Source organism: Stenella coeruleoalba (genome assembly GCF_951394435.1).
Source record: "Stenella coeruleoalba genome assembly, chromosome: X".
In the NCBI taxonomy this organism is placed as follows: domain Eukaryota; kingdom Metazoa; phylum Chordata; class Mammalia; order Artiodactyla; family Delphinidae; genus Stenella; species Stenella coeruleoalba.
This window is the reverse complement of record NC_137152.1, coordinates 3,680,203-3,697,450: the sequence shown is the minus strand read 5'-3', so window position 1 is coordinate 3,697,450 and position 17,248 is coordinate 3,680,203. Positions and strand designations below refer to the sequence as shown.

At 40.8% G+C, this 17,248-nt stretch overlaps 1 protein-coding gene across 12 annotated transcripts in view; it reads left to right on the top strand.

Moving 5' to 3' along the window:
• Nucleotides 1–11,926, top strand: part of NLGN4X (neuroligin 4 X-linked) — a 921,956-nt gene extending 910,030 nt beyond the window's left edge. For all 12 annotated transcript variants that reach the window (XM_079910741.1, XM_079910740.1, XM_079910739.1 and 9 more), the window contains one exon: nucleotides 8,482–11,926. In XM_079910741.1, the coding sequence (XP_079766867.1) occupies nucleotides 8,482–9,331 (850 nt within the window). In that variant the 3' untranslated portion in view covers nucleotides 9,332–11,926. The remainder of the gene's footprint in view (nucleotides 1–8,481) is intronic.
• Nucleotides 11,927–17,248: the final 5,322 nt, after the last annotated feature.

Sequence of the window (17,248 nt, the reverse complement as noted above, 5' to 3'; positions counted from 1 at the left end):
TCCACCCGTATTCCACCGAGCAGATTCTCTGCACACAACGAAAGAAAAGACTCCCCAGCATCTTAAGGAGCTACACATATCAGAGCATCTTTTCATTTGCTCTTGTCGAATAACCTAATTGCGGAAATTAATGAGGTAGCATTCTGTTCTACCTGCCTGCGCTTCTGTCATTAACCTTGAGCGTCTCGTACCGAATTTACAGTGAAGGTCCTCCCGGCTCTGGAGGATGGAGAATCTTCCTGTGGGCCGCTGGGGGGTGGAATTAGGCCCCCCCATACTGCAGCAGCCCTGCAGTGCCTGAGCCTCTTGTAGCTCTCATGAGAGGAAGTGGGGATGCCGGGGATGTGTAGGGGGTCAGCAGGTATCATTCTTTACAATGATTCCAGATACTCTGGTGGGAAGTGGTTTCATGGTTTTGCAGTCTTAGGAAAAGTGTGGCACATTTCTTGAGTGGAAAACATGTTGTACCAATACCCACTTTGGACTGTCCCATCTTACAAGTTTGACCTAAGAAAAACAGTGGGAAACGGAGACGGTACAACCGTGCCGGGGAGAGATGCTTGTCTGTCCCCAAAAGGTTCCTTTTTCGACAAGGAGGTGATTGAGGTTAAGTCAGCAAGTGTTTTTAAGTAACCCCTGTTTATTAGATTCCTAGGGCTGCTGCCACAAAGTACCAAAAATGATGTAGCTTAAAACAACAGAAGTGTATTTCTCAGTTCTGGAGGCTAGAAGTCCACCATGCAGGTGTCCGCAGGGCTGAGTCCTCTCTGACACCCATAGGGGAATGTTTCCATGCTGCTTCATAGCTCCTGGTGCTTTGCTGGCAGTGTTTGGTGTTGCCTGACTTGTAGCTGCATCTCTCCAAGCTCTGTGTCTGTCATACCGTGGCACTCTCCCAGCACGTCTGTCTTTATATGGCCATCTTCTTCTTTTTTATCTTTATTGAAGTATAGTTCATTTACAATCTTGTGTTAATTTCTGCTCTACAGTGAAGTGATTCAGTTATAGACACATATACATTCTTTTTCATATTCTTTTCCATAACGGTTTATCACAGGCTATTGAGTATAGCTCCCTGTGCTGTACAGTAGGTCCTTATTGTTTATCCATCCTATGTATAGTAGTTTGCATCTGCTAATCCCAAACTCCCAATCCATCCCTTCCCCACTCCCCTCCCCCTTGGCAATTACAAGTCTGTTCTCTCTGTCTGTGACTCCATTTCTGTTTTGCAGGTAAGTTCATTTGTATCATATTTTAGGTTCTACACATAAGTGATATCATATGGTATTTGTCTTTCTCTTTCTGACTTATTCTACCTAGTATGATAATCTCCAGTTGCATCCATGTTGCTGCAAATGGCATTATTTTGTTCTTTTTTATTTTGACCATCCTCTTATAAGGGCACCAGTCATATTGGTTTAAGAGTCCATCCTGCTCCAGTATGACCTCATCTTTTTTTTTTTAATTTTTATTTTTTGGCCGGGCCGTGTGGCTTGCAGGATCTTAGTTCCCCAACCAGGGATCGAACCAGTGCCCCCTGCAGTGGAAGCACAGAGTCCTAACCACTGGACCACCAGGGAATTCCACTACAACCTCATCTTAACTTGACTGACTACATCTGCAATGACCCTATTTCCAACAAGATCACACTGTGAGGTCCTGGGTGTTAGGACTTCAGTGTATCTTAATTTGAGAGGGAAACAGTTCAATGCATAACCCCTTTTAAAGGCAGGACCAATGCCCAATTGTGTCATAGAACTCAGATAGGTAATGCCTGCCCTTGCAAAGTGTTGCCTTCTTTTGAAACAAAAACACTCACAGGAGCGTTTCCCACACCATGGCCGTGCCTATCGACTACATCACCATCCAAACCCATCATTAATTCCATAACATCTAAACACAGATCATGACTTACTTTTGTTAAAGCCATCTACTTTCTTTTTCTCTCACGTGTTTTGGGAATCAATTTTATATGATTTTCTTAAATGGAAAGCTAGGATCATTCATCATCAATTTAATTGAACCATTAAAGAAAACTACAAAATCCAAATAAAGCCATTAAATTCTCATTAGCTGTGCTTGCCTGCCAAAGGCTCTGAGATGGATTTTCTCTTGTTGTTAAAAAAAAAAACAAAGAAAAATTAAAGGAAATTAATGTCATGAGATGGTAGAGAAATGCTAGCACCAAACCTATAGGTCACCAGGACCTGTCAACGACTAAGTGAGGATTGAAAATGTTGAGTGTTCTTTAAAATGGTTTTTAAGATGTTGAGTGCTTTTTAATTCCATAACTCTATATTCCTAAAATCACTTCGCTTACTGCCTGTGGTTCACGCCCCTCATTTGGGGAACACAGTGGTGGAGATGTCAGATAGCCTGGGCTTAATCCCTGGCCCAGTATACTCCTGTGGCCACTAGTGGTGCATGTTTAGGATACTTTTGGATTTCATAAAGATGCTAAAGTAGCGGATGGGGAAGGAATAAGGACTTGGCTTGGAGGAATAGCCGTCATCTGACCAGAGTCCAGGTAGAGATCTCACTGTGGGAACAGGATATCGCTAATGGATGGCCTCGGATGTCAGTCTGAAAAATCTGGATTTTATCCAAGCAGGAGCTATTTTTATTTCTGTGGTCCATGTGGAGCATAGCTGAAATCGTACTTGGGGATATTAATGCAATGAGTTTTCACAACACATTAGAAAGGTCGTTGGAATGACTCAAATCTTCTTTTTTCTTTTTTTTTAATTAATTTTATTTATTTTTGGCCATGTTAGGTCTTTGTTGCTCCACGCGGGCTTTCTCTAGTTGCGGCGAGCAGGGGCTACTCTTCGTTGCAGTGCACGGGCTTCTCATTGCAGTGGCTTCTCTTGTTGCAGAGCACGGGCTCTAGGTGCATGGGCTTTGGTAATTGTGGCACGTGGGCTCAGTAGTTGTGGCTCGCGGGTTCTAGTGCGCGGGCTCAGTAGTTGTGGCTCACGGGTTTAGTTGCTCCGTGGCATGTGGGATCTTCCCGGACCAGGGCTCGAACCCGTGTCCCCTGCATTGGCAGGCGGATTCTTAAAGACTGCGCCACCAGGGAAACCCTCAAATCATCTTTTAAGGAAGTTACTCAGAACCTCCCCTAACCTGCAATGCAGTGTGCAGTTTCAAACGTAAGTCAGGAGGATCACATCTCAGTAGCTTATGGTTTAACAGAAAATGGGGGATTGAGCAAAGTCTAGTGATTTCGGTGTTCGCCAATAGATGATATGGCTCATGAGGTGGTTGCTAGTTATTCATTGATTGATTTTAAACAGGGTAGTGGCATGATCAGCCCTGTGTGGTGGAGGATTTCTTTGTCCCTAGGGGGCTGCCAAAGTGGTCCAGCTGAGGAGAATGAGGCAGCATGGTGCCAGTAATGGAACAGCATGGGAGTAAACCATCTCTCATGTCATCAAGGGTCTCATACCTTATTTGATGCCAGCAAGGGAAGAGCATAGGATAAACCATCCCTGATGTCACAGTGTGAGGTGAGATGCTTGACTCTGTTCTCCAGAACCCATACTCAGGCAGTGACCCACAGAATATGATGGAATACACTTGAGCGCCATCCACTGCTCCCTGTAAGCACTACAGAGACAGGAGTTTGGTTATAAGAGTATCCTGTCGTACGTCTAATCACAACACATGGCTGAGAAGAAAGGATTATGTTGTGTCAGAACACGCTTTGCCGTGATCGCTGGGTGGAACTTCACATCTGCTGCCCCTCCCCGATGATCCTGACTATTCATACGTTTGCTGAGATGAGGTGAACACTGGGGCTTCTTTTTGTATGACCAAAGCTAACGGTTCTGACCTTACATGTAGGCTTAAGTGTAGATATATCTGGTATGCAAAGTTTTTGTTGTTGTTAAGCAGAGAAAACATAATGTGGGGATGGTGTGTGTGGTAGGCATGGAAGGAAGGAAGGAAGGATAGAAGGATGGAAGGACGTTGCTAGGAGACTGTTTCAATAATCCAGGTGAGAAGACTAACCCAAAACAGCGCTGGGAAAGGACAGTGAAGCCAGGACATTAAGTATTAGGCTAGAAATAAGGCTACTTGGAGAGTTTTGATAAATGAGAAGTTATGTCTGGGAAAAATTAAAACTAATCCCAAGGTTTATGAATGATTACACAGATTTAAACTCTTTGTCACATCCAACCTCTTTGGGAATAGGTGGGAAGGTGTTGGTCCTGGCCACTCAGTAGAAATCAGGTGCCCATTGATCAAGGACCAATGCAATTTGGGTTCTGTGTGAGGAGAGGTGGATAAAATGGGTTGAATTAGGGTCTCTACAGAAGATATGGCTGTGAACAGTACCTTTACCATTCTGTATGGAAGGCCTCGGAGGCTCTTGGAATTCAGAGATGGGAAGGCTGTTGGCCGATAAGCCAATATATATTATGTAAGAAGAGCAACATATATATTCCAATATGTCGAAATACAGTTGTATAGGTCGAGTGGGTGGGACGACGTATTTTTCATTGGTTTTCAGATTCCATCTCTACTTTTGATTTTGCTCATATCTTGTGATTGATTTATATTTCAACTTTTGCTCAGTCTTTGCAAAAAATCAGGAAACAGACAGGAAAGATGGGCTAGATAGAGTTGCAGTCAAAGCCTGGTTTTGAAAGTGACGTTTATTGCCCCAAAGTATTTTAAGCTCAGTGAAGGAACACCTCTACCGGTTGTATAGGACGGACTGAACACATACTTCTTGGTGCAGGGGGTAGTTTTCATCTTAGAGGTCTAGGGACAAATGGTCAACCACGGCATTGTTTTAGGGGTAAGGAAAACCTTATACCATCCAAAGGAGCATATCAGAGGGTTCACTGGTATTTTTAAAGGAATCGTGTTGCCCATCTCTCACAAATAAGATGAACCACAAGACCTTGAAGACGCATTTAGCCTCCACTTCTAAGATGATATCGCAAACGAAATATGACAGGTGAAAATGTATGTTTAGGTGACGAGGAGTATGGGTAGGTGTTGAGGTTTTTACTAGAGAAAGAAGGTGTGTCTGTTTCATTCTCTCCTTAATCATTATCATCTTGAACTTTACTCATGGGAATTAGAAGACGCCATGTGCTGAAGCAAAGTCTAAACAACAAGGCAGTGGTATCCCACATAGAGATCTTACTGTCTTTGGGGTGTTTGACAAGGGGAAATGATGAGCCTTCATAAGCGCCGTGAGTTTATCTTGGTTTCAGGCTTCTGACTGTGCATCTCCCAGAACTTTGATAGGTTGTATCGGCCTAAAGCATACTTACCGGATTTTCAAAATCCTCTATTCTCTGAGAACAAAATAAATGTGTTTCCTTACCTTTCAAATGTACACCGAATTCCATAAAAAAAATCGACAAATATCCTACATGAAAAGACACTCTCTTTCCTGGATGCCCTCTCTTCAGTAAAAGGTCAGTACAACTAAAAGACCCAATTCCGTGAAATCAGATCAATGCAAACATAGTAGGAATCCTTGCTCCCTTTCGTTGCTTTTAGAACGATAAAAATCGATGACAAATTTCTCCATGACAGATTCCAGTTAAATAGGAATTTTCCAACAATGTATTTCAGAAGACTCAAATAAAAAAACATGAGGTGCTATATTAAATCCAACAGTTTTTGAAAACATGTAAGAATATAAAAATGAATTAAAAGCAGATTATTTTAAAGTATATAAATGTTTATAAATGAACACATAAATAAGAAAGCTCATAGTATTAAGACCTACAATTTTTTATATTTTATCATCTCACTAATAAGAGCACAGCGTTAGTGTGTACTCAGTTATGTGGTAAAATTTCTTTGTCCTGCATACCACATATGTAATCATATCTACGCTCATATATATACCTATGCATCTATATATATATATATATGTCTGTGTGTGTATATAGTATGCAGTATGTACTGTTGTATACAGTATACTTTTATACAGTATATACTGTACCCAGTGTATAATATAACGTATGCACTGTGGTATACAGTATACTTTGATACAGCATATACTATATACAGTATATAGTGTACCATATATGCTATGATATACATAGTACACTTTTATACAATGTATACTATATACAGTATACAGTGTACCATATATACTGTGGTATACAGTGGTATATACTATACACAGTGTATAGTATACTTTGATAGAGCATATACTATATACAGTATATACTGTACCATGTATGCTATGATGTACACAGTATACTTTTAAACAGTATATACTATATATAATTAACAGTGTACCATATACACAGTATATTGTCATGCAGCATACACTATATTAGTGTACCATGTATACTGGTATACAGTATACTTTGATACAGCATATACTACGTACAGTATATAGTGTACCATATATGCTATGAAATACATAGTATACTTTTATACAATGTATACTATATACAGTATACAGTGTACCATATATACTGTGGTACACAGTGGTATATACTATACACAGTGTGTAGTATACTTTGATATAGCATATACTATATACAGTATATACTGTACCATGTATGCTATGATGTACACAGACAGTATATACTATATATAATTAACAGTGTACCATATATACAGTATATTGTTATGCAGCATACACTGTATCTAGTATATTAGTGTACCATGTATACTGGTATACAGTATACGTTTATGTAGCATATACTAAGTAGAATGTATAGTATTAGGTATATTCTGTGGCTGTATACAGGATGTTATTTATAGTCCTCTGTCGCTAGCAATTTGTAGGTATTCTAATTTATGCATTGCAGAGGGATACTATTTATTGAGCTCTTACTACATGCCAGGAATATTGTAGTTATTATTTAACCTTTCTCACTTCCTTTCCATCCCAGTATTCTTATCCACTTTATAGATGAGGAAGATGAGGCTAAGAGAGGCTTAAGGATTTGCTCAAGATTTCACAGCTTGTAAAGAGGGAGAGATGCAGAACTTGATGTATGGAAATGATTTTGACAGCCTGAGGCTGAGGGCTAAAGTCCTTCCTTTGGCAGATGCATCTGTTGGTCAAGTGCATCGTTCGCATCCTGCACGCTACTTGGGAATGTCTGTAGCCTTTAGGTCTTCCAGTGGGACCTTCTGGTTCCCCAGCCTTCTGATACATGAGCAAACAGGCAGTGGCTGAAGGCAGCTTCATAAAAGTGTTAGGTGGAAAATAGAAGCTAGAGCACCTGGAGTAATAGATCTAAGCAAACTGGGTCTGCACATCATGTCTGAATGTTCAATGTCAACTAGGTGGCATGATATCATGCATGATCTCAAATTTTCCAAACCAGTACACATTAAGATGAAACCTGTTTTACAGCTCACTTTACCAAGCCTAAAAAAAATGGAAGAAATGAGAATATGATATCTTTGCGGGGCGGGGGGAGGTTGTCTGTTATCTTAAAAGAGTTAGTTGCAAAGATGTTTCAAGTACCATGTTTTGTGGAGAATCTTTCCATTTTGGTGATTCTCCTTCTGCCTGTGTCCACTTATGTAAATCATAGGAGACTTCTTAGGTTCATAGTTGCCATGCACACTTGAAATCTATTAAAAAAACCCTCAATTTCTTGCATCGTGTGGTACTTTTCCTAAAATCCTTAACTCTGCATATCTAAAAGCACCGTCTGACCAAACTTCTTAAATCAACGGAATGTTGTGTGATCTTTACGTGACTCAGTCTTCAGAAGGTTTCCAAGTACATACATATTTCTCCTTCTGAGAGAGAGCGAACAATTGATACATAATTCTATTTATTAACATCTTGTAATTACAAAAGCCAGTTTTTATTTGATTTTTAACATACATTTTAGTTGTAACCACAGTATCTATTCATTTACCTAAGAAGCAATTCTTGAGGAAGAAAGAGAATGGCACAAATCTTGGACCATAGCCTCTAACTCAGGATTTCTCAGCCTCAATGCTACTGACACCTGGGACCAGGTACTTCTCTGCTGTGGAGGGGCTGTCCTGTGCCCTGGAGCATATTTAACAGTCACCCTGGCATCTACCCATTCATGGCACCACCCTTCACTAATAACAACAGAAAAACATCTCCAGATGTTACCAGATGCCCTCTTGGGGGCAAATCACCCTGGTTGAGATTTCTGACTCAAAAGTAGTTAAACTTGAAATGCAAGACACATTTTTGGTTTCCTTCTTTATCATGGAAGATAATTGGATGCATTTAAAAAATGTAGAAGTGTTATGAAAATGCTATCATACTGCCATCAGGAATTATTTTAAAATGAAGGTAAGGGGATTTTAAAGAAAAGGCAAGATGGTAGCGCGTCGGGATTGAAACACCATGTATTTGTTGCTACTTGAGTACTTTGTGCATATCAATAAACACATGAGATTATCTGGTTGTAATTTCATTGTATGTGATTAAAATTTACTTGGGAAATGTGGAAGAGTGTGACCTTTCTCTTTTTTTCTCCCTTCTGTCCCCAGTGATCCTAATCAGCCCGTTCCTCAGGACACCAAGTTCATTCACACAAAACCCAATCGCTTTGAGGAAGTGGCCTGGTCCAAGTATAACCCCAAAGACCAGCTCTATCTGCATATTGGCTTGAAACCCAGAGTGAGGGACCATTACCGAGCCACAAAAGTGGCTTTCTGGTTGGAACTCGTGCCTCACTTGCACAACCTGAATGAGATATTCCAGTATGTGTCCACAACCACAAAGGTTCCTCCTCCGGACATGACCTCCTTTCCCTACGGAACTCGGCGATCTCCTGCCAAGATATGGCCCACGACCAAACGCCCGGCGATCACTCCCGCCAACAACCCCAAACACTCCAAGGACCCTCATAAAACGGGGCCTGAGGACACCACCGTCCTCATCGAAACCAAACGGGATTATTCCACTGAGTTGAGCGTCACCATTGCCGTGGGGGCATCCTTACTCTTCCTTAACATCTTGGCGTTCGCAGCGCTGTACTATAAGAAGGACAAGAGGCGCCATGAGACACACAGGCGCCCCAGTCCCCAGAGAAATACCACAAATGACATCGCTCACATCCAGAACGAAGAGATCATGTCCCTGCAGATGAAACAGCTGGAGCATGATCACGAGTGTGAGTCCCTGCAGGCTCACGACACGCTGAGGCTCACCTGCCCTCCAGACTACACCCTCACGCTGCGCAGGTCCCCCGATGACATCCCACTTATGACACCAAATACCATCACTATGATTCCCAACACACTGACGGGGATGCAGCCTTTGCACACGTTCAATACCTTCAGTGGAGGACAAAACAGTACAAATTTACCCCACGGGCATTCAACCACTAGAGTATAGCTTTGCCGTCTTCTTCCCCTCCCTTTGCGCCTCCCCTCAGCCACATCGAAGAGAGAAAGAAAGAAGCAACATCTGCAAACAGGGAATGTTTGGCTTAAGACAAAACAAAACAAAACAAAAAGCAAAAGGGCAGCCACTGTGTCCTTGCAGACCCTTTCCATTGGCATCTCCCAGTACAATGAGATCAACTTCTGACCCTACGAAATGTGAAACGTATACATTGCTGTTACAATACTGCTTTAAGATCTCCACCATCCGGCAAACTTTAGTGCAACTAGGACATCGAAGTTTCAAGGACCTGGATGTTTCCAGTGTGACCACAGAAGCTGAAACTTCTGAAACTCGGCCGAGGACACTTTTTTTTTTTTAATTACAATTGAAATAAATAAATAAAAGTTCTTTTTGTGCCATACGACAGATGGCTCTACTTAAGTGAAGAAAGAATCTATGGGCTTTTACCCAGCATATGGAGGTGTAATCCAGAGAGAAGGAAAAGTAGAATTTTATTATTAAAATAAAAGAACTGACTATGCAGTTACATACGTAGAGTTCTGTGCAAAGAGATGTTTTGCCAGCCTGAACTCTATTTAAGAAACTTTGTAAAAATAAAAATAAAAAAATGTATATAGCCGTGCGTTTAAACAAACACACACCGAGAGAAAAACAGAAACAAAAACAACAACAAAAAAAGCTTTTATTGGTGTTTTCAGTTTGAAAGAGCTTTTAGCAAGATTGTGCTTTCCATTGTGGTCTGTATGTATATAAATCGATATATACATTAGTCATATCACCTCTGTCTCCTCCAGGACAAAGGAGGATTTTCTTCTTAATTCCTTGTGGCCAACAGACATGGGGTTTTCTAACGTGTTTCATTTGTAGGAGGATGTGATTGTCACACAGCGGACCTAGACCGTCTGTTCGACTAGGCTCTCTCTCCCCTTCTTGGGCTGGAAAGTGCATGCGACAGCATTCTTAGGAGACCGTTATTTTTAGGAAGACTTTTATTTTTGTGTGTTAAGGCTTCATGAAGTTGCAACCCCAGGATGGATCCCCAGCGTGGAGCCTATTTAAAGCTTGTTGAATTCGAAACACGCACGCACATGCAGAGTGACCGCGGGGGAGAAACAGAATACAAGTCTCGTTCTGTAGTTCTGGTTCTTTGAATCTGTTGAGGAAGAGTTGCTTCCCATCCCAGGGTCCTGCCAAAAAGGAAAAGAAAGCTTGTCTTTGGTAGGGCCAAGCTCTGCTGAGTCAATACAGCTCTGTACTCCCGAGCAGCTGCAGAAGGGTTTGGCTGATGAAATACCTGCTCAGCTTAGCTAATCAGATTGAAAGAGGGCATGTGTCTTTCCTTTCTGTTTAAGCAGTAAGTCCCTTATTTATCAGTAAGCAGGGATTTTTATTTTTTATATCATTTATGGGATAAAACATATGCTTGTCTGAAACTATTACCATTTGTGGATTTGTGTATCAGTCACTGATCCAGGAGTATTACAGAGAGAAAACAAACAAAAGGATAGAACATTCAAAGTGTTTTGCATGGGTTTTCCGGGAAGTTAGGATGGCTTCACTGTCAAGATAACACACAGAAATATTCAGTCATTTTAAATTGGCGAGACAGGGATGAGAAGTTTGTCCCTCTGACACTTTGTCATTTTCTCATCGTCCTTTTAATTTTCCTTAAGGAATCTTTTGCAAGTGTCCTAAAGTGGAAGGAAAAAGAATAGTAACCATGGTGACTTTATGTTTTGTCTTTCAAAAGTTATTGCAACACCAGGAAATAGTAGCCAAAGATATTTGAAGATGTCTCTGGGCATGGTTCTCATGGAAACGCAGCACTATACGTCTTTGCCAAGGTGGACATTCTCCACAAAGATAGTCCAAATTCCTTGTCTCTTTGTATAATCTTTAATTATTGAACCCCTGAACTAAATCTGTAGCAATGTCTATCAAAGTGTTTGAAAATGGCCCCCCCTAGAAAAAGAGAGTTCTTTTAAGAATGCATACAGATCGTCCAATAAATTCTGTTGTTCATCTTGGTTTAAATTTAAGAGTGATTCTCTGTGTATACATATGTGAACTATAACCCCAACTTCGCAAAGAGTGAAACATCACTCCTGCAGCTAGAGGTGTCATGGGTACGATTTTTGTTCATCATTTTTGAAAGCTATTGTCAGGCCATTTCTGCAAGCTGTGTATTACCCCAGCTAAGCTACGACGAATAGGCTCTCCAGGAAACTACAAAGGACGTGATGCTTGGCACCGATGTGGGTCCGGTATGTTTGTAATGTGAATTCCAGTATTTGTTTAGTATTTCCAATTGTCTTCTGCTAGCAATATGCACAGTAATGTATCAGGCTTGTGACATTTGGATAAGGAAAAAAAAAAAAAAAGAGTTCTTGTTAAGTGAATAACTTTAGCTTTTACAAAGGATTATGATCAAAAGCAATTTAATACACCTTAAATGATATTTCTACATGGAAAGAAGTTATAGAATCTTCATAGAGTTCTATGAGAATAAAATATACTTGCTATCTATAAAAAAGAGGAAAAAAAAGAAAAAAAAGACATAAGTTAGAAAAAAACTTTCCTAGGCTTTTATTCTTGACCTTCACTGGCACGCAGGGTTTAATGGTTTCTTGGATTATTATTTTGCGATTTTGTTTTTGATTTTGCCTTAAGTAATGATAGAAGATATATATGGCTGGACACATATGTATAAACTTTTCAGCAGCATTTTTAATAATAAAATATCACAGTATTTTCTAATGCTTTGTGCAAATAATTACGCGTCCATTCTTTTTTTGTAGGTGGCCTATCCTATTTATTTATTTTTCCTTCTTTAGATGTCTTTTTCACTTTAAAAACTAAGCGATACATCTGACGTAGATGATAAACGGCACACTCAGTTGGTAATAGATCAGTTTCTTGTGGTTCGTCCTCATGAACAGGTTTTGTGTCCCCGCTAGGGATTTTCTTCTGGCCTGACATTGGAGAAAGGCACTCTGGTTGGTGAAACTCATAACAAGAGGATGTTTCCTGAAATGGAAGCCACTGCTGCTTCTTATGTTGCTGGGTTTTGAGTTGTGTTTGTTGTCATGCCTTAAATCTTTCTAGTAGCCTTATTTGAGTAAATCTCTGACAGCAAGAAATTCATTTGAATACAACTGGAGAGGCAGAAAATTACTACCATGCTGATGCGACCTAACTTGTCCAGTCCTCACATGCACCTGGTCATTCCTTATCTTAACAGTCACGATAGCCCTAAGGGGCAGGCACCTGTATTACTTCTATTTTAGAACTGAAGATGTTGAGAATCAGAAACATTAAGCTACAAGGCAGCAGCAGAACTCAGATTCAAAGGAAGATCGTGTGTTCAGAGCCCAAACTCTTCGCCAATGAAGGATGCAGCAAAAATTTCTAACTCAAGTTCATGAATGTCATGATAATATTAGCTAATTTTCAGGTAAAGGAAAACAGCAAAGACTGTGACTGCTGTATTCGAACTCTGAATTTTTTTTTACATGTTGGGCTCAGGTCGTTTGCTGAATGTGACGTACACAGGATATATATATACACACATATATACACATATACATACACATTTATATATTACATACAAATAAATATTTTAATATATTGTGTATTTACAATTGAATTTTAATAAACAAATATATTTATAAAGTATAATTATATTTTTATATTTATATACATATATAATAGCTATACTATATGAAACATACATTTGTATATAAAATGATATAATATACCATATGTGTGATATAATATGTAATATATTTTATATATTTAAAACATACATTTTATATTACACGTATATTGCAGATATGTATATATATCATGTTATATATACGTATTTTAACTCTAGTGTATACCAGTTATATTATCTAATACAAAATATGTGTTTACATATAAGTAAATAAGTAACTATTTTATAAATATGTAAATAATATTTCATGAATACATAAACATATGTCATATCTATTTAATGGAAAAGCCATTTTCGTGGATTTAAAATTAGATCTCTGGCCAGTTTTTGAAATAGGGGAGTCATTCCTTTTTTCACCATTTGATGCATTCTGAATGGCCATTCTGAATAACTCAGCGAATGGTAAAAACGTATGCATTCGTTCATTCATCTATTCTTTCTGCAAATGTTTACCAAGCTTCTCCATCACCCCAGCTTTGTGCTGGGGCTTCTGTTAAAAATGAAAGAAGCAGCTCTCTCCATCCTAGGACTCCAAGCGGAGAGCAGGGAAGTACAGCCAGGAAGCAGCAGGAGGTGCCGGAGATGGTACCCAGGGTGCCAGTGGGAGTCTAGACACGGACCCTTAACCTCGTCTGCAAGGGGTGGGCAGTGCTCTGTAGGAAGCTACCCCAAACCACATCCCTCCAAGTATGTGGGCATCCACGGAGACAAACCAATGATGGCGGATGCTTCGGGAGGGCAGAACTCACACCCTCAAAGTGAGAAGACTCGGCGAGTTTGGGGAACTATGGCTTTTTTCTGTCCTAGCTGAAAAATAGAAGGTGTCACCGGGAAAGGTGTGGGGAAGGAGGGGAGTAGCATCCAGCTGATAACATGCCTCAAGTCACAAGGCATGCCGTGTGCACCTTGTCCTGAATTCAAGCAGCAGACGGTAAAAGATGGCGCCAAAGTGGTATGAGCATATTTGCGTTTTTTTGTTTGTTTGTTTTTTGTGGTACCCGGGCCTCTCACTGTTGCAGTCTCTCCAGTTGCGGAGCACAGGTTCCGGACGCGCAGGCTCAGCGGCCATGGCTCACGGGCCCAGCCGCTCCGCGACATGTGGGATCTTCCCGGACCGGGGCACGAACCCGCGTCCCCTGCATTGGCAGGCGGACTCTCAACCACTGCGCCACCAGGGAAGCCCATATTTGCGATTTTTATCAGTGCTTCTCAAACGTTGTTCCAAGGATGTGCTGACATCAGGCCACAGGGCGGGTTCTGATCCAGCAGGGATTGCGTGGGCTGGAGTCTCTGCATCTCCAACAAGCCTGCAAAATGATGCCAGTGTTTCTGGTTCCCAATTATCCCCAACTCTTTTGGGGAGCAAGATTCGAGAGTGTTCCCTCCAGAAGCAGTTGTGGGGATGGTGTGAATGTGGTGGGATGGCGCTGGGTGCAGTGAAAGCAGCTGAGAAAGCAGATAGAGCAGCCTGTTTGATAAATTAATTACTATCATCCTGTCAGGGGAGGTGGGGACACAGTAGGAATGATAAACCCAAAAAACAGATAGATAGATAGATAGATAGATAGATAGATAGATAGAATAGATGATTGATGGACAGATATAAAGGATGAACAGTTGGATGAACGGATGGATACAGATACAGAGATTGTAGATAGATAAACAGATGAATGCTAGATGGATAATGATTTATTAATATAGAGACAGATATGGATGGATGGATACATAACACACAGATAGCTGGTAGAGATGATAGATGTGAGTAGGTAGGTAGGTAGATATAAATAGATGATAGTTGAGATAGATGATAGGTAGATGGATAGATAGATGGAAAGAAAGAAGGAGGGAGGGAGGGAAGGGAAGGAAGGAAGGAAGAGAGAGGAAGAAAGATGGGATTGGTAGGTAGGTAGGTAGGTAGGTAGATAGATAGATAGATAGATGGATAGATAGATGGAATAGTTTTAGAGTTGCATGTTCCAGAAGTGATAAAGCACCACCATCAGAGATGACCAAGCCCATCTTGGTGGAGTTGAGTAACTTACACGCAAGGATGGTGAGTCATCTGGGTCATTTTTCGTGGTTGCGCACTGTCCTTGTTTCCATCTTATCCCCACATGCTTGCGGACGACTTTTATCTCCTGGTACCTCAAATTATTTTTATGCAGTGGGGCCCACCCCACTTAGCCATTATCAGGCTAGTTACTAGCAGTCAGATGGCAGAGGTGTTTTTTCTTTCCCACAACTTCCTCCAAATGTATTCATCACCTCCCCTTTTCTGGGCTGCCTGATTAGAAAAAAAATTAAAAATTAGATTCTGCTAAGGGAGGAAAGTGGTACTTTCTCTGCAGGTTCTTATTATCTTATTTAAAGAAATGGATATATAGGGGCTCCCCTGGTAGTGCAGCGGTTAAGAATCCACCTGCCAATGCAGGGAACACGGGTTCGAGCCCTGGTCCGGGAAGATCCCACGTGCCGCGGAGCGACTAAGCCCATGTGCCGCAACTACTGAGGCTGCGCTCTAGAGCCCACGAGCCACAACTACTGAGCCCATATGCCACAACTACTGAAGCCCGTGCGCCTAGAGCCCGTGCTCCACAACGAAGAGCAGCCCCCGCTCGCCGCAACTAGAGAAACCCCGCATGTAGCAACGAAGACCCAACGCAGCCAAAACTAAATAAGTAAATAAATTTTTTAAAAAGAAATGGATATATAGAGAACAGTCTTTTACATGTCTACCTTTCTATAAGGTGACTATCAGCCCAAATACTTGCAAAACCTACAAATAACTGTGTTTTCTCAAGGCGAGAGCTTTAGGGAAAGCAGGGGAGATTGAGGGCTCTTCCACATTTAGCTGAAAGGGAGGTCTTCAGACTAGTTCCTAAGGTCATTAGCTTCTAATAGGATGGGACTGAGAGCTGCTGGGAACAGGAGAATGTCCACGGGGTTCAGCCGGGAGAAGCCCAGAAAGGAAAATTATTCTAAGCGCTTCATCCCAGGGACCACTAGAGAACTGTGCACTTGGGTGTTTCCACTGATGTAGGAGGGAAATGGGGAGATGAATTTCTGGAGCCCCGAAATACAGCCCTAAAAAATGTCCCATAAAACTGGGAATTTAGATGGTGCCTCATTCCAAATATTAGAAGCATTATTACCCTTCAGTGGTAACATCTGTCAAATCTTTACGATTTGTTTATGAACACAGCTTGAAAACAGATATCTCAAGGCATTCCGTATTATTGAATTTTAGGTATTGTCAGGGTTTATCTTAGGGGTTGTTTAGGTATTATTTTAGCTGTTACATAGACAATGTTGAAATTACTTTTTCCAAATTATAATGACAGCCAAAATATTTAACACTTCCGGAGGATATGCACCACTTACAGAGAAACTCTTACAGCAAAAGTGCTTAGAGATGTTTTAAATTATTGGGTCAACGGTTTAAAGAGCAATTACAGGCAGACCTCATTTTATTGCACAAATTGAGGGTTGGCGGCGACCCTGCCTATCACTGTCTATGAGTCTATAGACAGTCTGTAACTCTATCAGTGTCGTTTTTCCCACTGCATTTGCTCCCTTGGGGTCTGTGTCACATTTTGATAACTCTCGAAATATTTCAAACGTCTTCATTATTATATTTGCGATGGTGTCTGTGATCAGTGATCTTTGGTGTTACTGCTATGACTTGCTGAAGGCTCAGAGGATGGTGAGAAGTTTTTAGCAATATTTTAAATTTAAGGCCTGTATATATATATTTTTTAGACGTAATGCTATTGCACACTTAATAGACTACAGTATAGTGTAAACATCACTTTTACATGCACTGGGAAACCCAGAAAAACTCTTGTAACTCGCTTTATTTTGATACTTGCCTTACTGCGGTGGTCTGGGACTCTATCCACAGTATCTTCAAGATCTACCCATACTTGTTTTGAATTTTAAAACTTTCAAATGATAATCAAAACGTGCTGTTCTAAGTAAGTTAGATGTACTAAGTCACTTCATCTTTATACCACCCTCCTAGAGTAGAGGCTTTCATGTTACCAAAGGGAGCAGTGAAACCCAGGAGGTTCAAAGACTTCCTCAAAGTCGCAGTAAGGAAATAAAATAACCAGGGTCTGACACCAGGTAGTTTTGCTCTGTTCCTCGTCAGTACAGAAAAAGATATGTCTCCTGTAAGGATTCTGAAAAAT